Raw genomic sequence first — 22,909 nt, 5'->3', positions numbered from 1 at the left:
ACTACATCTCCTTCATTTTTGGAGACCTCATACTATGGATCTGGATACTGTAATTCCATGTACTCCACATCTATTAAGCCATCTGAATTGGTGGTCACAGGAAGCCAATATCAATATGGGTCAATCCCTACAGAAATGGTCTACATCAGTGGTCATGACAACAGATGCGTCAAAAACGGGATTTGGGGGTCACCTAATCAATCTGACCTTTCAAGGGGTTTGGTCACAGACAGAGAAACAAGCCCACATAAATGTTCTGGAGATGGAAGCAGTGATCCGAACAATGAAACATTTTTTGCCGTTACTCTCGAATCAGAATGTGTTGATCAGATGCGACAATTCATCAGTCTGCCAATATATCAACAAACAAGGGGGCACAAAATCAGTGACTCTTTGTTACAAGACTTGGGAACTGTGGCATCTGGCCATGAAACACAATATTCAGTTGAGAGCAGCCCATATTGCGGGCGTCAAGAACATACTAGCGGACCAACTTTCGCGCAAAGTAATCAGAGCATCAGAATGGACTCTGAACAACAAAATTCTGAACAAACTTTTTGCAATTTTCGGAACACCGATGATAGATCTGTTTGCTTCTGGAGAGAATCACAAATTGCCAATCTTCTGTTCCTGGCTCCAACATCCACAGGCATACGCCATAGATGCTCTGTCTGTACCTTGGAACAGGATGATTGCATATGCATATCCTCCAATTTGTCTGATACCGAGGATATTGCAGCATATGAAACAGTTTCAATGTCAGGTACTGTTAATAGCACCACAATGGCCTCGCAGACATTGGTACACAGACTTGTTACAAATGCTAATAGCAATTCCGAGACGATTACCAGTACAATCAGATCTACTTCATCAACCAAAAACACAAATATACCATCCCAATCCGCAGATATTCAGTCTGACGGCTTGGCTGCTCTCAACAGACATTTTGAAAATTCAGGCTTTTCAGAAAAGGCAAGAAATTTACTCATGGCGTCCTGGAGAAAAGGGACACAAGCTGACTATATTAGCAAATTCAACAGGTTCAATCGCTGGTGTCGTCAACGGCAGAAAGATCCCTATACTGCCTCTATAGTTGACTGCGCAGATTTTCTAGTCTTCTTATATGACAAAGGTTTGCAGTACCGCACTATTTCAGGCTATAGGTCTATGATGTCTGCAGTAGTAAGACCGATTAATGGTACTCCAGTGGGCCAAGACCCAGATTTGATTAGAATTTTGAAAGGTGCTTTCATTTTGAGACCACCAAGTAACAGACTGGTTCCAGAGTGGGACTTACTTAGAGTTTTAAAAATGTTAGAAAAAGCTCCTTTTGAACCTTTAAGGTCAGCTAGTCTGAAATGTCTCACTTTGAAAGTTGTTTTTCTTGTAGCAATCACGACGTTCCGACGATGCGCCGACATTCAAGCGTTAAGATTAGGCGAAGGTTGGGTGAATGTCCAGAACAAAGGGGTCACATTCTTGCGGCCAGGGTTATCCAAGCAGGACCGACCAGGACATTTTGGCAGTAAGATTTTTGTACCTGCATTTAAGGACAAGAAATCATTGGACCCCAAACGTGCTTTGTATTTGTATTTAAAGGCAACTGAGAAATACAGGACTGTTGAAGGTAAAGATGTTACAAAGTTATTTCTGAGCTATGTGAAGCCACACAAACCTGTATCTACTAAACCTATAGCACGCTGGATAACTGATATAGTTAAAATGGCTTACTCAGACAAAAACTTCAGAGTAAAAGGACACTCAACAAGGGCAATTGGACCTTCTTGGGCGCTATTCAATGGAGCCTCCATGTCTGCTATCTTAGATGCAGCTGATTGGGCCAAGGAAAATACATTCACAAAATTCTATTTACGCAACGTTGATCTCTGTGTTCTGGACCAAAAAACTGTGTAAATAGTATCGGTAAAACAAAGACAGAAAATAATTTTGCGAGTTGCAATTTGGAAACTCTTGATTTTTGATAAATTATTAAATACAAGAAAGATATTCTTGGGGTATATATATAGCATGTGTAGTGTGTCACAGGGTGATATACATGTGATTACTTAAGTGTTAATTAAACACAGTTGTATATAATATTGGAGGATATTTAATGGACAGTTAGTTCAGAAAGAACAGGAGTCCAGAGCTATAAATATGTGGGTTGTATTGTGGTTTGACTTTAAATGAATGGATAAGATTGGAAATCTATTAGAAATGTTTCTCAATACACACAGCAAAGATTACCCGCCATCCAAAGAAGAAGCTTTGGAATCTATCCTATTCGTAGAATATGGTAAGTAAAAAACGAATGTGATGAAATTGAAAAATTTGAACTTTTCAAGTTGAAATTTTATAAATGAGTTTTTTACTTACCATACATATAACCCACCCATCCTCCCCTCAGTATCTTTGCATTTTAGCAAAATTTTAACTGAGGATCAAGCGTCTGTTTACTATAACACCGGTCATGTGATCGGTGTCAAGAGACGCTTATTAATTTTTAGCGAGTTATACCCTATTACGCGGAAATGATATCCTATTCGTAGAATATGGTAAGTAAAAAACTCATTTATAAAATTTCAACTTGAAAAGTTCAAATTTTTCAATTTTGTCCAGTAAAAGCTTTAACAAACTATTTGTGCCTTAGACCAAATGTCCAAGGACCCCTATTTTGCCACGTGAATGGCATACCTGTCTCAAGGTCACAGTTTTGCGGAGTTCTTGCTAAGTGCATGGCTAGAACTCAATATTCAGGACACTATAGGTCGCATAGCTTTCGAATAGGTAGAGCAACTGATTTAGCGCAGGCGGGTCTTTCGGCTGAAGTAATAAAGTCATTAGGTCGCTGGTCCTCAAAGTCTTATAGAACTTATATTCGTAATTAGCTTTCTTTTCAATATTTAGTGCCTACTTTTGCTGACGTCAGCAATTAGCCAAGAGTTTATAACTTATTTTTTCTACATGTACTTCTTTATATAGACGCTTGGATACTGGGTGATTCCATCCCTTATTGGGCCGGGATAAGAGCTGAAGCTACTGGAAAACCCAACCTTCGCTTGCCAGGTAAGACAATTGCCTGGTGGGCCGTCAGGGGTCTGCATTGGTTCTCTTTTCGCCGCACTATTGAGGCTGCAGTCCTGCTCTCATCCCCACCCAAAGCCATTATTATTCATTTAGGGGGAAATGACTTGACCTCTCTTTCAATTTTTCAAATTAAAAACCTAATCAACAGAGAGGTTAAATACCTAAGAACAGCTTTTCCTGCAGCAACAATTATTTGGATCGATATACTGCAAAGACGGGTGTGGGATGGCGCAGTCAATCCGTGGCGTACCATAGAGAACAAGCGTACAAGGGTTAATCGCTGGGGCAGATATTTGGTCCGCTCATCTGGCAAACATGATATTGTATCTCCTGACATTGATTCGGCAACTAACTTTTGGAGACAAGATGGCGTCCATTTAAATAATGTCGGTTTAGAGTTTTATCTAGACTATATTAGAGATGTACTGGATAAAAACTTAAAGCAATAGTGCTTATACTTCAAGCGCTTTGGATAAAAGCTTGTTACTACTGCTATAGAAGTCTGCTCAGCTGGAAATGTGAGACTATATTTCATGAAGAAAAATTTAGTTTACACAATGTTCTTTAAGAATTTTTGGGGTATAAATTTCTAGAAATTTATTGTGGCGTAAAAATTTTGTCGGTCGAGGGTTGACACGCGAGCCAGCAAAATTCACTGCTTATACACAAAATTATTTTATTATTTGATATTGTATGGTATCTGTCTGTCGAATTTTCTCCTAAATCGATGTTGGGGCCTTGGCCTCATTCCCGTCGGTTTGGGGGCCTATTCGACTGACGTATTTATAGTAATAATACACATCGTTATTTGAATCGCGGTTAGATAAATTTTGATTGTAAGCCTGCAATTCTGTTTGCGTTTCTAGGTTTTGCCCAAGTGATCTGGCAATCCTAGCTTGCTTAGTTTACTGTTGCGCTTGCCATATTTGCCTAGTTTGCGTAGTTTATTGTTGCACTTGCCAAGTTTTTTACTTGATTGGTTTCAAGTAAATTTGCGTCTTTGCCCGTGGATTCCAATGATAGCTTGCCTTATTCGCAACAGGTTTTGCCATTTGCTTATTTTGCTATTCATGTCGGACAGTTGCTTCGGCACTCCCTGTCATAATATTGCAGTCTCGTTACTCGTTTTTATGGACAAAAATTTGCCTCGATCCGCACTTCGTTTTTACTCATTCAGGCTCGCTGGTTCTTCTCGACCGACTGTGTTTGGACAGTTGCTCCGGCACTCCCTGTCCAAACATTAAGTGGCCTTAAACCTCCAAACTTACCATAATAATGTTATTATACGTTACTTGTTACCCCTTGTGATAAATGTCATATGATATAATGTTTTACATGATTCTTATTGAATAATAATGATAAATCGTGAAGTATTTTGTTTTATTTACTTTCGAATGATAAAATAATAGAAATTATTTTCTTCTGCAAATAATTTACTTTATTTTGCAAGAAAAAGCTGTCAACACCGTTGCTATGCAGTTACGTCACGATCACTAGGCAATTGGTGATCCTCGGATATTATCGTCCGTTACGCATGGTTTCTAGCCACCATGCTATCATTAAGCCGGGTATCAGTTCTACCAACGGTATATAAGCACCGAAAGTCCGTGCAAATTTCTCTTTCTCGATTCAACACCGAAGATAAACTACGCTGCTAAAAGCTAAATTTCCCATCCCACCCACCCAAAATTGTTTATAAATCGTTGTTTGGCTACGATTTTTCATTTAGACATCATATTAATACATAAGTTGTATAATGATTCTTTCTTTGCTCTGCTCTGCTGTGTTTTAATGTATTTTTCAGAGTCTTCTTGCTAATATGCGGCAACGGCAACATCGTTTACCAGACAAGGGGTATCAAGTGAACGATCTGTCACTCGTGAAGTTGTAGACATTCAGACATTCTCAATTTCTCATCACTGTCAGAAACTAAGTGATAAGTGTATAATACTACATAATAAACGTTTATAGTGCTTTGCACATTAGTGAACTTTATATTGTGTTTGTTGAATCGTTATTAGAATTGTTATGAGAAAGGACACTCAGGACAGTATTTGTGGGAAGTTGTTTGCTATAACTTATACAGTCTGTAGATATGTATATCAACGGATGTGAACACTTTTTGTTATTGCATTCTTTGTGATGAACGTTTGCATAAGGATTTTATAACTGATGTGTAATAACTGTTCATAATAGTCTTTGAGAAACTGAATATAAAAGATGATTATCAATTCTTTTCAGTAAATTACTCTGTTGTCATATAACACTGTCACTTATCGTAAAAATTTTGTCGGTCGAGGGTTGCAAAATTCACTGCTTATACACAAAATTATTTTATTATTTGATATTGTATGGTATCTGTCTGTCGAATTTTCTCCTAAATCGATGTTGGGGCCTTGGCCTCATTCCCGTCGGTTTGGGGGCCTATTCGACTGACGTATTTATAGTAATAATACACATCGTTATTTGAATCGCGGTTAGATAAATTTTGATTGTAAGCCTGCAATTCTGTTTGCGTTTCTAGGTTTTGCCCAAGTGATCTGGCAATCCTAGCTTGCTTAGTTTACTGTTGCGCTTGCCATATTTGCCTAGTTTGCGTAGTTTATTGTTGCACTTGCCAAGTTTTTTACTTGATTGGTTTCAAGTAAATTTGCGTCTTTGCCCGTGGATTCCAATGATAGCTTGCCTTATTCGCAACAGGTTTTGCCATTTGCTTATTTTGCTTTTCATGTCGGACAGTTGCTTCGGCACTCCCTGTCATAATATTGCAGTCTCGTTACTCGTTTTTATGGACAAAAATTTGCCTCGATCCGCACTTCGTTTTTACTCATTCAGGCTCGCTGGTTCTTCTCGACCGACTGTGTTTGGACAGTTGCTCCGGCACTCCCTGTCCAAACATTAAGTGGCCTTAAACCTCCAAACTTACCATAATAATGTTATTATACGTTACTTGTTACCCCTTGTGATAAATGTCATATGATATAATGTTTTACATGATTCTTATTGAATAATAATGATAAATCGTGAAGTATTTTGTTTTATTTACTTTCGAATGATAAAATAAAAACAAGTTGAAAAAGAACCTGCAAACTATATTTTGTTATAAAATCAAATTCACTTAATAATGAATTAAATAGAGTTCCTGCCAAGTGTCACTGATATGAATTTCCAAACCAGACTTAAGCTTGTTACCACGTCGTAGACTTTAAAGAAATGTAAACTAAATAATGTTACTTGTTGTTTTTAACTCGACTATTTGAAGAAAAAGGAAGGCTGTTGCGCTTAATCCGATGTCGACGTCCTTGTTGGTTGAAGATTTTTATGAAGTCTACAATCTTTGTCATTAATTAATCAAATTACTTAGTTGAAACTTGCTGCAGTGCTCATTGTGACAATGTACGTTAGTGTGACAAGTTGCATAACTATACCTGCAATATTTCTAGAATTATGCCCCCTTTTAACTTGGAGATTTTGGTTAAAGTTTTTATAAAGTCCTATATATACATAAGATATTCAATTGAAACTTGCTGTTCTTGCTCAAAGAGACAATGTATAGTAGTATTCAAGATGTATAACTTTATCTCAGTATTTCTATAGTTATGCCTCTATTTATTATAGAAATTTTGGTTAAAAAGAGTACAATACCGTGTTTTTAACTGTTTCAGATACTTTGTTAAAACTTCAAACTCATTTTTCAGGTAATAATAGGTTACGGCATCAATTCCCATAACTCTTATTACATGATTTTTAACAAAATGACACCCCTTCATGGACTTAGAAAATTAAGGTTGAAGTTTTGCATGAATATTGTTCCCTCCAAAGTCAATGCAGATATTGAATTGGAACTTTATACATGTTATTGAGGTGGATAAAACATGGTGAAAGATGCATGTCCCTTAACTCTGTATTTTGGTAAAGGTTTTCCACCCTTTGGACTTTGAAAATGCAGGTTAAAGTATTGCATTGAAATGATTATGGCTCCCCCACCCCCACCCCCTACACACACTGGGGAAGACATATTGTTTTTGCCCTGTCTGTCCACCAGGCAGTCCGTCCGTCAGTCACTTTTCATTTCCGATCAATAACTGGAGAACCATTTGACTTAGAACCTTCAACTTCATAGGATGGTAGGGCTTATGGAGTAGACTATCCCTATTATATTTGGGGTCACTCCATCAATGGTCAAGGTCACAGAAACCTGAACATGGAAAACCATTTCCAATCAATAACTTGAGAACCATTTGACCTAGAATGTTGAAACTTCATAGAGTGAGTGTGGATGACCCCTATTGATTTTGTGGTCACTTGAGCAAAGGTCAAGGTCACAGGGACCTGAACATGGAAAACACTTTCCGATCAATAACTTGAGAACCACTTGGCCCAGAATGTTGAAACTTCATAGGATGATTGGACATGCAGAGTAAGATGACCCCTATTGATATTGTGGTCACTCAATCAAAGGTCAAGGTCACAGCGACCAGAACATGGAAATCCGTTTCCAATCCATAACTTGAGAACCACTAGGCCCAGAACGTTGAAACTTCTTGGGGTAATTGGACGTGCCGAGTAGATGATCCCTATTGCAGCCAATCATCAATGTCTCTTGGACTTTTGCTCATGTCCCCTATTGACTTCTTGCCTATTACTAATATGCATTAGGGGAGACATTCGCTTTTCTACAAAAGCATCTTCTAGTTTTCTCCAGACTAAAGCATATACTTGGTTGAAACTTCACACAGACGTTGGGTGCAATTGAAAAAGATCACAACATCAAGTCCCAAAACTCTCTCATGAATTTGGGTAATAGACCTTTTCTTACACATAGAAAATATGTTTATCTATCAGGATTTCGCATAGTCGAACATACAGACATGAGACAGCTCTTGTTTAAAATGCATGGCTCGGGACGTTACATGAATATGTTGTAAATGCAAATGGAAAGATTAAACACTTCCAGTCTATCGGTGGATGTAAGTTATATATGGTATACTCCGTGAATAACAGAACAGATAAAAAGTGTTTGTATATATATGTCCTGCAGCACTTCATTTTCCTAGATTGGAAAACTATAAATATCTTTACACACATGACATCTTGATCTTGTACATTTTGTTATAAGGTAGCAAAAAAAATGAGAAAAAAACCCCAACAACATGGAAATGGAACAAAATCAAGCTTTAAAAACCCCATGTGTCATATGAACGTTTAAAATCCCAGCTCAAAAGACGGAAAAAGATAAAAGTTAAGGGTCTACAGACCACCAGAGTCATGAATCGCAAAGTTGGCCCACTTACACGTCAAATATTTAGGACATCTTATTGTCCGCTTTAAAAAGATATTTATGCACGGACAGATATTCAAATACCTTGGTACAAACATTCATCATAGAACGACGATGTTATCCATATGAAATATCCACACACCTAGCGGAAAGGTCAAGCTCATATTTGTCTAAATTTTAGATACTTTAGATCAGTGTCAATATGTATTTAGCTATGCAAGAATAGATACACAAGCATTCATCGTAACAAGAAAATGTGTCATATGCAAGATGCAGACCTGTAGCTAGAAGACCAAGATCACACTTAAAAGTGTCAAAGAGTTTTATGTTATTGTTTTTACCTCGACTATACAAAGTATATGGAGAGCTACTCTACTCAACCCAGCGTCGGTGTTGGCATTGGTAAAAGTTTTGTTGCACTTTCTCTTTGTTTTTGTTCTTACTTGATGGATTTGCTTCATACTTAGTTATTCCTCATCATCACCGACATCATAGGATACAAGGACCATAACATTGCAGCAGTAATTTATGAATTACTTCCCCTTTTTACTAAAGTTTTGATGCATTTTCACTCTATCTCTGTTATTACGAAATGAATTTGATCCAAACGTAAAACATTTGTTTCTTATCATCATAGCCATCATTTCACATTAGGGTCTTTATTTTTGCACTAATATCTCATCAACTATGTCCCATTCATGCACTGTCTCTTGATTTCTGTTATTACTGAATGGATTTTATTTAAACTTAAGATAATTATTCTTCATCATCACCTACATCAAATAACGCAAAGGCCATAACTCTGGCACCAATATCTTATGAATTATGCTCTCTTTTTACTTTGAATTTCAGGTTGAAATTTGATGCACTTTCATTCTATCTTTGTAATTTCTAAATGGATTTGATTGAATCGTAAAATAGCCCTTCCTCATCATCACCACATTATTTGACACAAGGACACAACTAATATTTCATGTCCCCTTTTTACTTAGAAATTCATGTTAAAGTTTTGATGTACTTTTTCACTATATTTTGTGTTATTACTAAATGGATTTGATTCAAAATTAAGATACTTGTCCGCGAGGCTCATCATCACCCACATAACTCTGGCACCAATATTTCATGAGTTATGCCACCTGTTTACTTAGAATTTCAGGTCAGTTTTGATGCAGTTTCACTATATATATCTGTTATTTTTGAATTGATTTGATTCAAACTTAAAATAGTTTTTCCACAATATCATTCTCATCAAGATTTAATATATATGTCACAATGTCCATTTCATGAATGGCAGTGCCCAGAGGTCTGGCTACAGCGTCTTTGTGCTAGATTTGCATAAGAACTGCGTGTTCAAAATGACGTTTAATAGGAACTTACTTGCAAGTTACTGCTGGTCCAAGAGACGGGGAGGGATAACTGTGTGCAAAGACGGTTCAGTTCTTGTTTAAGGAGCGAGAATAGCAGCGTGCATATATTTGAAACAATCATGAAGGACGAAGTAAAGAGTCCAACGTGTACTTTCATCATTCTGTATCTGTACAATTTTGACACATGAACTGTTGTGGCTTCGTCTTATACTGGCATAATGCCTAACTGAATGAGAATTTTTAGAGCAACTACATCTTTGAAGGAAAGTGAATAAGATATTATGTTACTTATTTGTACAGTTAAATTTTTGAAATTATTTTGTTTTCGTTAGTGGTAAGCATGATTAATTCTAACCACGAATAAATTAGTCCTAAAAACCGCGCATTGGTTACAACATAGGTCACAAAAATTAGTGTCGATTAAAGAGATCATATTTATTTCGTTTGTCTCTTTTTTGTGCTTTGTACATTAAATCACATTGCCCTATTTCTTTAAAAAAAATATGATACGTTGTTATTCACTCATTTAGATATCATCATTAATAGAATAATAACGTAACGTGACGGCGTTACTTAACAGCTAGAACTGCGGCGTATGTTTTCCAAGTCAAATTTACAGCAGTCAGTGTGTTCTAAGTCATTCGTCCAACATTGAACAGGTCTTATACGGAGAAGGTGGCGGTTACATTAGATGTCAGACCTAAATACACGGATGGGGTTAACCAGGGCGGTCAACCTAGGTGACTTTCTGGTATCGTACATACGGGAAAATACCACGATTCAGGTAACAATTTTGCTTAAATCGTCTTTATGGATTTTGATAAGACACAAAGGGTCGAAGACAGGAAAACAAGCGTTTTCCTCGGCACATTTAGCGTCTGTCATATTCTCAATACTTTCTTCAAACACTTCGCCCAAATCCCAGTGTGCACGTTACCTACATGTCAAAGGGTGAGCAAAATGTGCAACCAGACCGGGACTCGAACCCCGGGCCTCGGAATACCGTTCCGATGTTCTACCGACTGAGCTACCCGGCCGCCTACACACTTTCTCCCCGTTTTAATTTTCAGTTTCTATGCCGTGACATATTTCCCCACCATTTTTGAAATTTGTCCTCGAATTTCAGCGGGTACTTTATATATAAGCAAATAAAGGCGTCGTAGTCTAACCAGTGTAATGCCGTCACGGTCCCATGTCGGGCGCCAAATGTCACAGGGTGAGAAAAATGTGCAAACAGACTCGAACCCGGGACCTTGGAATACCGTTCCGATGTTCTACCGACTGAACTACCCGGCCGTCTACACACTTTCTCCCCGTTTTAATAGTCAAGTTCTATACCGTAACATACACATTTGGTACGCGAAAAACTTCTACTTGGATCTAGATAGGATGATGTTCGGAACCTAACATAGGCCGATAATCGAAAATAGTGTTGTTCAAAATAATATCTTACCTAATAACTATATGAAGTACAGTCATATTTTTATCAATAAATATTTCTATTAAATCATTATTACAACATTATAATGGATAAGATTTCATAATTTAATCAAACAGAAATAATTTTGCGAGCATATTAATCTTTGAGTGCTCTCTTTTTTATGGACGACAAAGATTATCGATTTGAATCGTCTACGAATTTAGCTACGTGACATGCGCATTGAATCCGACAATTTAGGAAGTAATTTAGCGATGTTGTTTCGGTTCAGTTTCACAATATTTTGAAGAAAACCATACAGTGATAAACTTTACATAGAAGCGTATATGTACAGGATCACGAGATAATTATATACATGTACTATGTGGACTGAAATTATACATCAGTAAAAGCCTCGAGACTTATTTTGTGGAGTCAAGTTAGGTCATAAATTAGTACTAACGAATATCTAAAATGGAAGTATCAGGAAAGAAAGGTACAACATCATCTAAAGGATCTTCAGAAGGTCCTTCATATACATGTCAGCCGTGCTCATCTGAGGGCGAAGATACAGAGGCTGATGGTTTCTGTCAAAATTGCCAGGAGTATCTGTGCAGAACGTGTATAAGATATCACCGGAAAACTACGTTAACGAAGCATCACGACATTCTGGATAAAGGGAGCATGCCAGAGAATGTTGTTCCACTGAAAGTGAAACAACTGTGCACAGTAACATGCGGGAAACATACCTTAGAGGCTATAAAGTTCTTCTGCAAGGATCATGACACGGTTGGGTGCGGTAATTGCATGGTTATTGACCACAAGGCGTGTCATGTTGACTTTATCCCAGATATAGCGGATGATTTTGCCAATGGAAAGGAGTATAAAGATCTTCTTATCAAACTAGAAAAGCTTCAGATCAATATCATCGCTATGAAAGAAGCGATGGAAAATGGAAAACAGGCTACTGTTGAAATGTATACAGTAGCTGTCCAAGAAATTAAGAAATTTCGAAAGGAGATAGAGGTATCTCTGGACCATATGGAACGAATGATGTTGAAAGAATGCGACCGGCTGAAGAAAGAAAATGAATTGGTAACAAGGAAAAGGGAAGATGACATTGGACAGTTTTCATCTGAACTAGACAAAATCCAGGACCGTCTAACAATACAATCAAAGCAAACAGCAGATCTGTTTGTACAAACAAAGCAAGCTAGATTACATATGAATCAACTTGAGCAAGACATGAAGCGCGAAACAAACTATACATTAAATCAGTACGAATTTCAGCGTAACAGAGAGTTGGGCGCCGTCATTTCAGGAAGCAGTCTCCTTGGAAAATTCATTTCTCAAACGTATAAGTTACAGTTACAAAAAGGTAGGAACATCGTTGATTTTGAACCAGTGCGCGCAGGTGACATTTTTGTCAAATCGAATTCAGACAACAGTGACATATGGATTTCAAGCATGATTGCTATATCACCAGACATGCTTTTATGCGTAGATTCTAATAACAATTCGGTTAAGGTAGTCGATACAGAAAATCGTTGCATTTGCTCGCAAATATACTTGACAGGTAGTCCATGGGACATCACTGCTATCACCAGCAATCAATTTGCAGTTACCTTGCCTGGTATTAATAGGATACAGTTTCTTTCTCGTAAACACAAGGAACTGTCTATCAGTCACGAAATTAAAGTCAGTGGAAAATGTCGGGGAATAGCTTACCACCAAAACACACTGGCAGTGTCGTATGTCGAACCTGCAAAACTTCAGATCCTGAATGTGGACGGAAAAGTTCTACGTACGCTTATGCCATATCCAAAAAGCGATTGTAAATTACGTTGGCCAGGGTGTATAGATGTAGGTGCCGATGGGATTTGTTTGTTCGTGTCAGACCATGGCGACAGCTGCCTATTGACGCTTGATTGCAACTTACTTGCAACCAACAGGGGCATGAATTTACGCAGTCCAAGGGGTGTAACAGTATGCAAGGATGGTTCAGTTCTTGTTTGTGGCGAAGATGACAAAGCTTTGCATTTATTATCACCAGAATGCAAGCAAATTAAAACTCTGCTAACCAAGAAGGATGGAATAAAGTGGCCACAATCAGTGTGTTATAATGAAACAACTTCAACTCTTTATCTGAGCAATATTGATTTTGTTTCCGCTTGTGATAGGGATAATATTATTCTGGTATACTGCCAATCATGAGTTTGTCGGCTCAAATTTATATATTCATCTTTGCCTTCTTTGCATTATTCTGTGTTTGATCAGTTGTTGTGACTGTATCATTATGGTTGCTTATTACGGTTGTGGTCGTTATTCTTAAGGACATTGTCACAGTATTCGTAGCGGTCTAACCATTTATAGTAACTTATCAGTCGGACAAAATAGTATCTTCTTGTATTGTTGTTATGTACTATATACATTAACTTTTTATCGCACTGAATAGAAATATTTTCAAATTGTTTATATTGTTTCTATTTTATTTGTTTCATGTCTGCAGTACTTTGAGTGTTTTATGATCTTTTTGTGAAAACATTTAATTTCGTGCAAATTGAATTTCGTGTTTTTTCCCCAAAACGGTTATTTCATTGGATATGAATTCGTAGATTTCAACTTTTGAAGATAAAATGACTGGGAATTTTACTTGTTCGTTAGGATTATATTTCTTGTATTAATCCAACAACTAAATCCGTGAAAGTTAATTCCTTACGAACATTAATGTTTTCACATTATCTATTTTATTTTACAAATTATAAATGGCGTGAAGTTTAACCTTTTATAGTTGATTAACTAGAAGCTCCTAAAATGGCGATTTTATTTCATTATACTAATGAGTCATATATTAGAACTTATTGATTAAAGATTGGTCTGCAAGTTGGACCACCAATTAATTGGTTGGATGTGGTTTGCTCCGTCGTGTTATGGTCTCTTTAATATGCATGTTTGGACTAAGTTCGCCAAAGCGTATGAAAAGTATTGTTCTTAACTAGGGAAATATTCTAATCTGGCCAATAAAGAAAGTATTCACACAGTTAAGACATGAAATATAATTTCGGAAAAAATACAGTCCTGCTTGTTGTCTTTGATACCCTAAAATTTGATTCAAATCTAACGCACCGCAGGAGAAAAAAAAGGTAATACATTTGTATTGTTTTGCTTATGTTAATTGGCCTGACACGCACACTCCATAACTTAAGAAAAGAAACGACAATAAACAATCAAGCTTCAAAGGTTAATGGTCAGTAAATGATATTTATTGTTTATGAGGTCAGTAGGTCGAAGCTCAAGGTCACAGAGAGGTTAAGACTGAAACAGGTCAATAAGAAGGGAAATGTAAGGCTTATAGTAGTCAAACTTCATAGGATGGATACCTGTCATGATATGACACATTTGGATCAGTAGTTTAAAGTGTAAGATCTTAATAACATAAATACTGAATATGACTACCATCAATCACTAGATAATGTTTTGGCATAGGCTGTCGAACATTAAGAACGGCTGATTGTGATCATTATCTATGTTCTATAGATAATCCTTCTTGTTAACGGGGTGTGGATGTCAATGTCACATTGACCTTGAATATTAAAGTTTACATTATAAATCCTTGTTTATTTCATATATCCGTCGGAAAAAGCAAATCGGAAAAACATAATACACAAAACAAGTAGCAAAAACAAGAAGCAAATAGCAAACTGGAATTCCATACTAGGTTAATTGATCGTAGCTGCATGGCTAGTATACTGTTAAAGCTTTAAGCCAATTGAACAAGCAGACACATTTTACCATAGTAAATTATTTCATTTTTAAAACCATGGGCCTCAACCACGAGTTCCATCCATTGGGTTTTGAATGCAAACATCAAGAAATTTGCTTTTTGTTTACACAATGAAGGAAAACCACTACTGATACTATAATCCTACCCTTTTCAGCAATTCCTTTCCTACCTTTATTTTCTATTATTAATGAAAGACGAATGCAAATTTAAAAGTTTACAGGATTATGAACAAGGCAACCTGCCCATAATTTTTCTTTTGGATTTAATGTCGCACCGACACATGATAGGTCATATGGCGACTTTCCAGCTTTAATGGTTAGGAAGACCCCAGGTGCCCATCCGTGCATTATTTCATCACGAGCGGGCACCTGGGTAGAACCACCGACCTTCCCTAAGCCAGCTGAATGGCTTCCTCACATGAAGAATTCAACGCCTCGAGTGAGGCTCGAACCCACATCGATGAGGGGCAAGTGATTTGAAGTCAGCGACCTTAACCACTCGGCCACGAAGGCCCATAATATAACAGTATGAACATTGAACATGTTAACAATTCATAAACATCTGCATATCAAGAATATATCATAGATAAGACAGTATTTCTTCACCTTAATTATTGAATGAATGATTTCTAATCTTGTCACCGCGAACAATAAAAGTTACTACATGTTCATTAATGTCTCATTTTACATGATAACTACATTGCAAGTTTGTGACAAACTGGAGAGAGCAGATATTTTTTTCTGGTACAAAATTCTTTCTTTCTGACATGATATAGAATTTTACGCGCACCAAGCAAATGAATTTCACCAACTTTACCTTCTTTGCACAATTTACATATTATGTTCATTTGTCTACAAAACTGAAACTACGTTTATAGTTAGCTATAGATATTTCATTCGTTATTTTTGCAGAGTATAATATTTATCGCTAATAGCTGCGCAATGTTAAAAACACTAAATTATATGAAATATGAAACACTGTAATACATGGAGTTATACATACATTATATGTTAATGATGATCAGAGATGCATTATCGTTATTCACTGTTTAGAGATAGACCCTAACATTTTCATTGATAGAAATACATTAAATAAAGTCTAGAAATTGATTTCCAAGTCCTTGAAATTAACAAAAATGATTTCACAAATGTGCAATGTATGATAGTTTTGCTAATATCAATAACAGAAATTTTAATATTTAATTCAAAGTTGTGATCCACAAAGAATGTCAACTCTTGCCTTGGGCTAGTACTTTAAAGCAGAGATATTTATTAGTTTACTTCCCTTGCAATTACACAATAGAGTAGAAAACGAAAACGGTTTAAAACACAATAATATACATTTTTGCACAACAAAATCCTTTAGGATTTATTAATATGTGTTTGATTTAACCCTGAACCACTGGTTCCTATGATTTTGTCAACTTACTTATGGTAAAAAATAACTTTTAACAAGCCGATAATAAAATGAAATACCGGTAAGTATTTTATAGTGCAGATAATACAGTTTTGCTTGTATCGAAATGTTACAATAGAAGCACTTTTGTAATACAGAACACCTTGTAGGATTAATAAAGGTGCAATTATATTGATCTCTTTTTCCTATGCCTACACTGTTGTGATAGCTCTTTGGTATTGTCATGTAATTTTTTGATACTGAAACAGCCAATTTTTATTTGAATATGAAGTATTCAGTGTAATAAATTTACCAGATACAGTACAAATATAGTACAAAGGCTACAGTTTAACTTCGTTCGCTTAAACTGGGATAATTTAAATACGGCCCTTAGCTCCAAGTTATCAGCAGGTCGCGGTACAATGCAAATTGTTCTAAGGCTCTCCAACAAATTTTGCCGGTCTCATCGAATTCGAGCGAATAAAGTTTGATTGTTACTTTAGCAAATGTTTTCTTTAAGCAAATATTCACATACTGTGTGAAGTGTGAGTTAATTTTTCTTGCGAAAGCCAAGGACCATCAGCTTTAAAAGAATAAAGAACTATGTGGATTCTTAATAGTACAAAGAGTCTGGAGTCTGGCAGATCTCAAAACAACGCAATTATTACCCAACCTTCAATTTATATTCTATATATATATATAAAATATAATCTAGTTTCATATTCTTACCTTGCTTAATTGCTATAAATAATCATTACAATGAGTCCTTTGATTTATGTTAAATCATATAACGGACATTTTACCTATTATGTTAATGACATAATCATTGATATAGCGAGTCTTGTTTAACAAAAAATCAAATGAGCCAAACTCCATAGCTTCATTCCAATTAAATTAGTCATACGTCAAAAGGCTTTACTTCGTGTCCACTCCATATCTGAAGCATCAAATATTTACCTCATCAAGAAGACGTGCAGAGCGCACATACACAGACCGCACAACCCAAGTCACTAGGTCATACTTAAATTCGTGACCGCTCCATGTTGTTTAAACCACTTGGACGATTTTCATAAAACTGGCATCAAATATTAACGTCTTCAAATTGAAGCGTAGAGTGCACAACCCAGGTCAAGTTCACACACGGAGATCAAAGAAAACTCAAACCTGTGTCTGCTTCATATCTTCTTAACTACTGGAAGGATTTTCTTAAAACTAGCATCAATGCTTATGTTCATCAAGACGGCGTGCAAAGTGCAAAAGCTCGGTCACCAGGTTCAAGGTTAAGGTCATACTTCGAGGTTAAAGATCTAATATCTCAAATTTTCGTCTGTTCCATATCTTCTAAACCACAGAGTGCTTAATTGATTACCTTATCAAGACGATATACAGAATGCAGAACACAGGTCACTAGCTTCAAGGTCAAGGTCAACTTTGAAGGTCAATAGTCATGATCACGATATTTTACTTTACCTGTATCAAAGTGACGTCTTGGGGTATGTCACTTATATTAATAGCTCCAGTTAAGTTTTGCTGTAACAGGCATCTTCAGCTGCCAGATCAGACAAAAATACTACCATTGTTAATACTATTTTTTCATTTATTCAAAATACACATACATTTGTATTTGTATAACGTTGATATTATTTATGCTTTAATCCACAGTTAGTATCGTATACTGTGCATTTCTCAGGTGTGAACATATAAATCCGTCTGTTCTTTGACTGGAGCATAATATCATCATTAAGGTTGAACACTTCAGTTCCATTAAATTTGTATATTTTCCTGTTCCAGTCAGTCATATTTCGTTATCATAAGTTATTCGGTACAATATCTTTTCGGAACTTCTCGATTTTTTTCCACAGCTCCAGCACTTGTTTGTCTATCCCTTTTATTTCCTGTCATTTAAAATGGATGAGGGACTTTTAGAGTTACACTAATCCATGTGTGTATGCGTTAGTGTCCATGCGTGTGTTTGTGATGGCACAAAATCGTGTCAGACTGATAACCTTTTTTTGTATATTGTCGGATTTTGAAATAGCTTGACAGAAATAAGAAGACAACGCGTCGTGTGCAAAACCTAGATCTCTAGCTCTAAGGTCAAGATCATACTTAGGGGTCAAAGATTTAAGGTAATCTTTCTTGAAATATCCACTTTATAACTTTTTTTATGTAAGCATGTATTTTCCAATAAATTTCCACACACATGTACCATAACAAGACGCCATATTGTGCATAAACATACCCCTAACTTAAAGGCTAGTACAACACTTCATGATTTTCTTGTGTCCTGTCTGTAAGGTTTGTATGAATAGATGAAAATTGAAGTAACTTTATTTGCACAAACTTCCAAAATAACTAGACTAGATGTGTTACATGCAAGCTGAAAGGTCAAGAGCACAATTTGAGGTCGAAGGTCTTTATGACATTTTTCTTTTCTGATATCAAACTTATATACATAGGATATTTAGATAACTTGATGCACATTTTCACGATAGCAAGACAATGTAGTATTTACCAATTTAAATGTAAAATAAATATTCTAGGGATGGCAACGAATATTCGAATATTCGTTCATGACACGAATATTCGAATACTGTTTCACTATTCGAATATTAGGAAAAAATATCAGATCATAAGAAATAAATAGAAACCAAATGAAAGAACTAGTATGTTCGTCTATCTAATTTACCAAAATTCGCTTTCTTATACGCGCGAAAATGGCTTCTGTCGCTGTCAGACGTGTCACTTTGTATATTAGCGTGCCGAGATTGTACATCGCTATGGTGATGACATCGTACCCTGAAGTAAATACCGCTAATTGCCTACCTTTAGAAATTTAATTGGTCCCCAACTGATGTAAATCTGTTACAAATCGCATTGTTTTCGGTAGGTGCGAACCGCATGTAATTAAATATTGTAGCGTAGCCGCTCCTTAAGTCCTCTGGATAAATAACTTAAGACACTGTTTTTGTACCTAACTAATTTATTTTCCGTAACCAATAGTATAACTTCTAACTGACAGAGCTAACAAAATTCCATCTAGCACAAGTAAAGCCTTTAAGCATTTCATAACTCTCTGTCTTCGTCTTCGTCCCTTCTCAGGCTGTGAACAGCGCAAGGCCTTAGCCCTGGCCGGCCTCCGAACCACCACGTGGTTGCTGTGTGAGCGGGCGTCTCCTTTCAGCTTAGTCCAACAATACACATTTTGTCTCCATATTTATACAGATCGGTCAAATACATCATTTACATAAGCAAAATTAATGAATTCTGGTATAAACCGAAAGTAATAAACAATAAAAATATTTCTCGTAAAATACAGATAAATTGTCACTCAAGTTACACACAATGTCCATCATTTGACTGCAAAATAACACTTATATTACCTGACCAATAACTTTAGATGCATTTTATGTGCACTTCGTGAGAAAAACAACATGTTTTTCTATAGTGGCGCATTTACTAATTAACCTAGATCTTAACCTGTTTAGTCTCGCCTTTTTGGAAGAAAAGTGTTTCTTAACTTATGAAAAGATATAAGGAGAGTGTGTTTTCTTTCAACAAAAAGAAATTATATCAATTTCTTTACATCTCCCATAGAAACAAAGACTTTAAGTTCATTTTAAATGAAGTTAAATTCTTAGACAGTTTAATTGCTAAATAATGTTACCTAATGTGCTGTTCTTAGTCACATCCTTTAGTTAAAAGGAATATTTATTGACCTATGTAAATAGGAAGTGTTTTTATAAAAGAAACTGTACTAATTTCCTTACACCTCCCCTAAAACAAAGATTTTAAGTTAATTTTTTTATACTCGAAAATGAAAAATCTTAAAATCTTAACTGATAAAATCGCCAAACGATTTGAATTAATAAATCAAAAAGGAAAAAAACAAATAAGTTGCTCGAATTGGCAAGACAAGTGACGTTGATTGACACTTACGTTACCCATAGATTTTAATTATTTGACCTAAAAGTGTCTTACCTGTCGTATTGTCATTACTAGTTATATATGCTTATGTTTGTTAACTCAACATAAATATAGCTTCAAAACCCTACACATTGATTAAATCACAATACTTACGCAACACATACGATACTTAAACAAAATGATCAACAACAGGTAAAACAGGTAAAACAAAAAACACTATTTCATAGTATCGGATGTTCAACTGATCTGATATTGTAAATATAATAGTGTTATACATTGTCCTATTAATCACTGTAATTCTATCCAACAGAATAAAATGAAATTTACTGTCCTAATCACTTCCGTAAACTCTCTGCAAATCTTTCATAGTATCGGATGTTCAACTGATCTGATATTGTAAATATAATAGTGTTATACATTGTCCTATTAATCACTGTAATTCTATCCAAGAAAATAAAATGAAATTTACTGTCCTAATCACTTCTGTATACTCTCTGCAAAACGTTGATGTATCACACTTCCATTTTTTTTTTTAAAGAATTTACGTTTAGTTTAGCCTATGTCTTCCGTGTGTGGCATTTACCTGTTAACCTCAGATAACTATTCGGGAAAGTACAATACCTAGATATCAGATATTTCTACCATTTTCGATGAAAATATTTCCTTAAAATAATTCCTTAAATTTAAACTATGTCCGTTTGTTCATTACAATCCTAAGTCTCTTATTTCTGATAGTTTAAAGATAGAATTTCTTTTTCCGTAACGTACCTATATTATTTAATGACTAACAGTAATGATTGTACATATACTCCCCCTTCTTTTAATTATTATCGTATTGTGCAGCACCTTAACATAACCTTATTTCAGTTTCATAAAGGAGGTATCAGTGAGACGGAAGTCTGGCTGTCAGCAAAATTACCAGATTCCTTTCCCCATATTGAGGAATGGGTACGTTTGGGCGTTTTACTTTCCCAACGACCAGCGCTTTTAAGCGGCTTAACATTGCTCACTGACTTATCTTATCAACGCTTATCGCTTTCCATGCGATTAATAGCATATTCCGTATGCTCCCGAGACGTTACGTACGTCAAAAATGGTACTTTCAACCATATGATCTGTAAAGCGTTCCACTACGCTTGTATGATTTACCATAAACACAGTACAAATGACTACATTAAAACAACTTTATACATTTAGCCTTACTCCATGATCAAAAGAAATATACCCATTACCCATGATAACTACACATATACATACATAATAAAGATTACATGTTTCTAAGAGTAGGCTGTTTCAAATAGTTAGCTTGCTGCACAATAACTTTGTATTTTATTACAATAAACATTTCTGTCTGTCTGCTGAATAATGTGCCACACTCCCACGCAATATATGACACATTAGTTAGAAAACGACTTTATGTTATTTACTCCCCTGCGAAAATGTACATCATTCATTCATATTTTTATCGAGAAATATTGAATCTGCATACATGTCAAAACTGTTTTGTTAATTACCCCGACATAGTTGACGGATAACGTAATCGATATTATGATATCTATGCATTGACGCAAATACTCCATGAAATTGTTTATAATTTATTATTACTTGTATATCTTTCTCTTTTGGTATCAACTTTCTCGCCGAATACTTATTTTATTCATACTGGATTTAAGTTACTTCGATATAAATACTTTGTCAAACTACCTTAATGACTTACAAAAATTTTAAATTTTTTATCAAAAAGTTTCAAAATATAACCTTAATATACCAACAATATTTCTAATTTTCTTCTCTTTGAACTTGCATTTTCTAAATAAATCTATCTGTTCCCGAATAGCCACATTGGTTTATCAGATAGTATTTAAACAGCCACTAACCTTTTTAGATTTATATATTTTGCTGTTTCTCTTCAATTGAAACTTGAAAATTCCTTTTGAAATTCGCCCAGAAAAAATACCTCTTTTTGATAACAGTTTAATAGCTTTTGGTTCTCGACGTTCCTTATGTAGGTATTGTTCCATTTCTCATCTTTGAATATGTATTCATCCATCTTTTGATCCCGATATTTTAGCAGTTTTACCATCCCAGCCAAATGTGATTGTTGCGTTATTTCTTCTTCAACATGTTGCCTGTGTTGCTTGAAAGGTAAGCAAGAGCTGACAATGCATACCCTTTGTCCCAGTGATCGGAGTAACCGTTTTGATGTCGTGCATTTAGTTGTGTGTCCAAACAATTTCCCAAGATATATTTGATCCATTGTAATATTATATCATTTACTCGTAATCTAAATAACACTTGTAGTGTTTTACTTTTTGTTGTGTTTCCACGACGACTTCCAAAATATGTTTGGTCCATTTTACTGCTTTCGTATTGCTGGTGATCAAAGTAGCCTCTTGTAGTGTAGTACTTCTTGTTGTGTTTCCGCGACAATGTTTCCGTGCTTGTTCGATCCTTGGTCGTACGGCGCCAAATCAACAGTGTAGCGTAGCCGCTCCTTAAGTCCTCTGAATAAATAACTTAAAACACTGTTTTTCGTTTCTATGTAGTTTATTTTCCGTCACCATTAGTATAACTTCTAACTGACAGAGCTAACAAAATTCCATCTAGCACAAGTAAGCCTTAAAGCATTTCACAACTCTCTGTCTCCGTCT

General features: G+C 35.8%; 2 protein-coding genes across 3 annotated transcripts in view; both read left to right on the top strand.

The window, feature by feature from the left end:
* Positions 1 to 22,909, top strand: part of LOC123552727 (serine/arginine repetitive matrix protein 2-like) — a 257,250-nt gene that overhangs the window by 36,263 nt on the left and 198,078 nt on the right. The window lies entirely within an intron of this gene.
* Positions 11,627 to 13,366, top strand: LOC123552726 (uncharacterized). The gene has a single exon (XM_045342465.2). The coding sequence runs from the start codon at positions 11,627 to 11,629 to the stop codon at positions 13,364 to 13,366; it is 1,740 nt and encodes a 579-aa protein (XP_045198400.2).

Source organism: Mercenaria mercenaria, chromosome 4, assembly GCF_021730395.1.
Source record: "Mercenaria mercenaria strain notata chromosome 4, MADL_Memer_1, whole genome shotgun sequence".
Taxonomy (NCBI): domain Eukaryota; kingdom Metazoa; phylum Mollusca; class Bivalvia; order Venerida; family Veneridae; genus Mercenaria; species Mercenaria mercenaria.
Note: the sequence above shows the minus strand (reverse complement) of the source record. Positions and strands in the feature narration are given on the sequence as shown.

Excerpts from the sequence above, each read along its gene's own strand:
- LOC123552726 (XM_045342465.2), top strand. The coding sequence starts at position 11,627 with ATGGAAGTATCAGGAAAGAAAGGTACAACATCATCTAAAGGATCTTCA.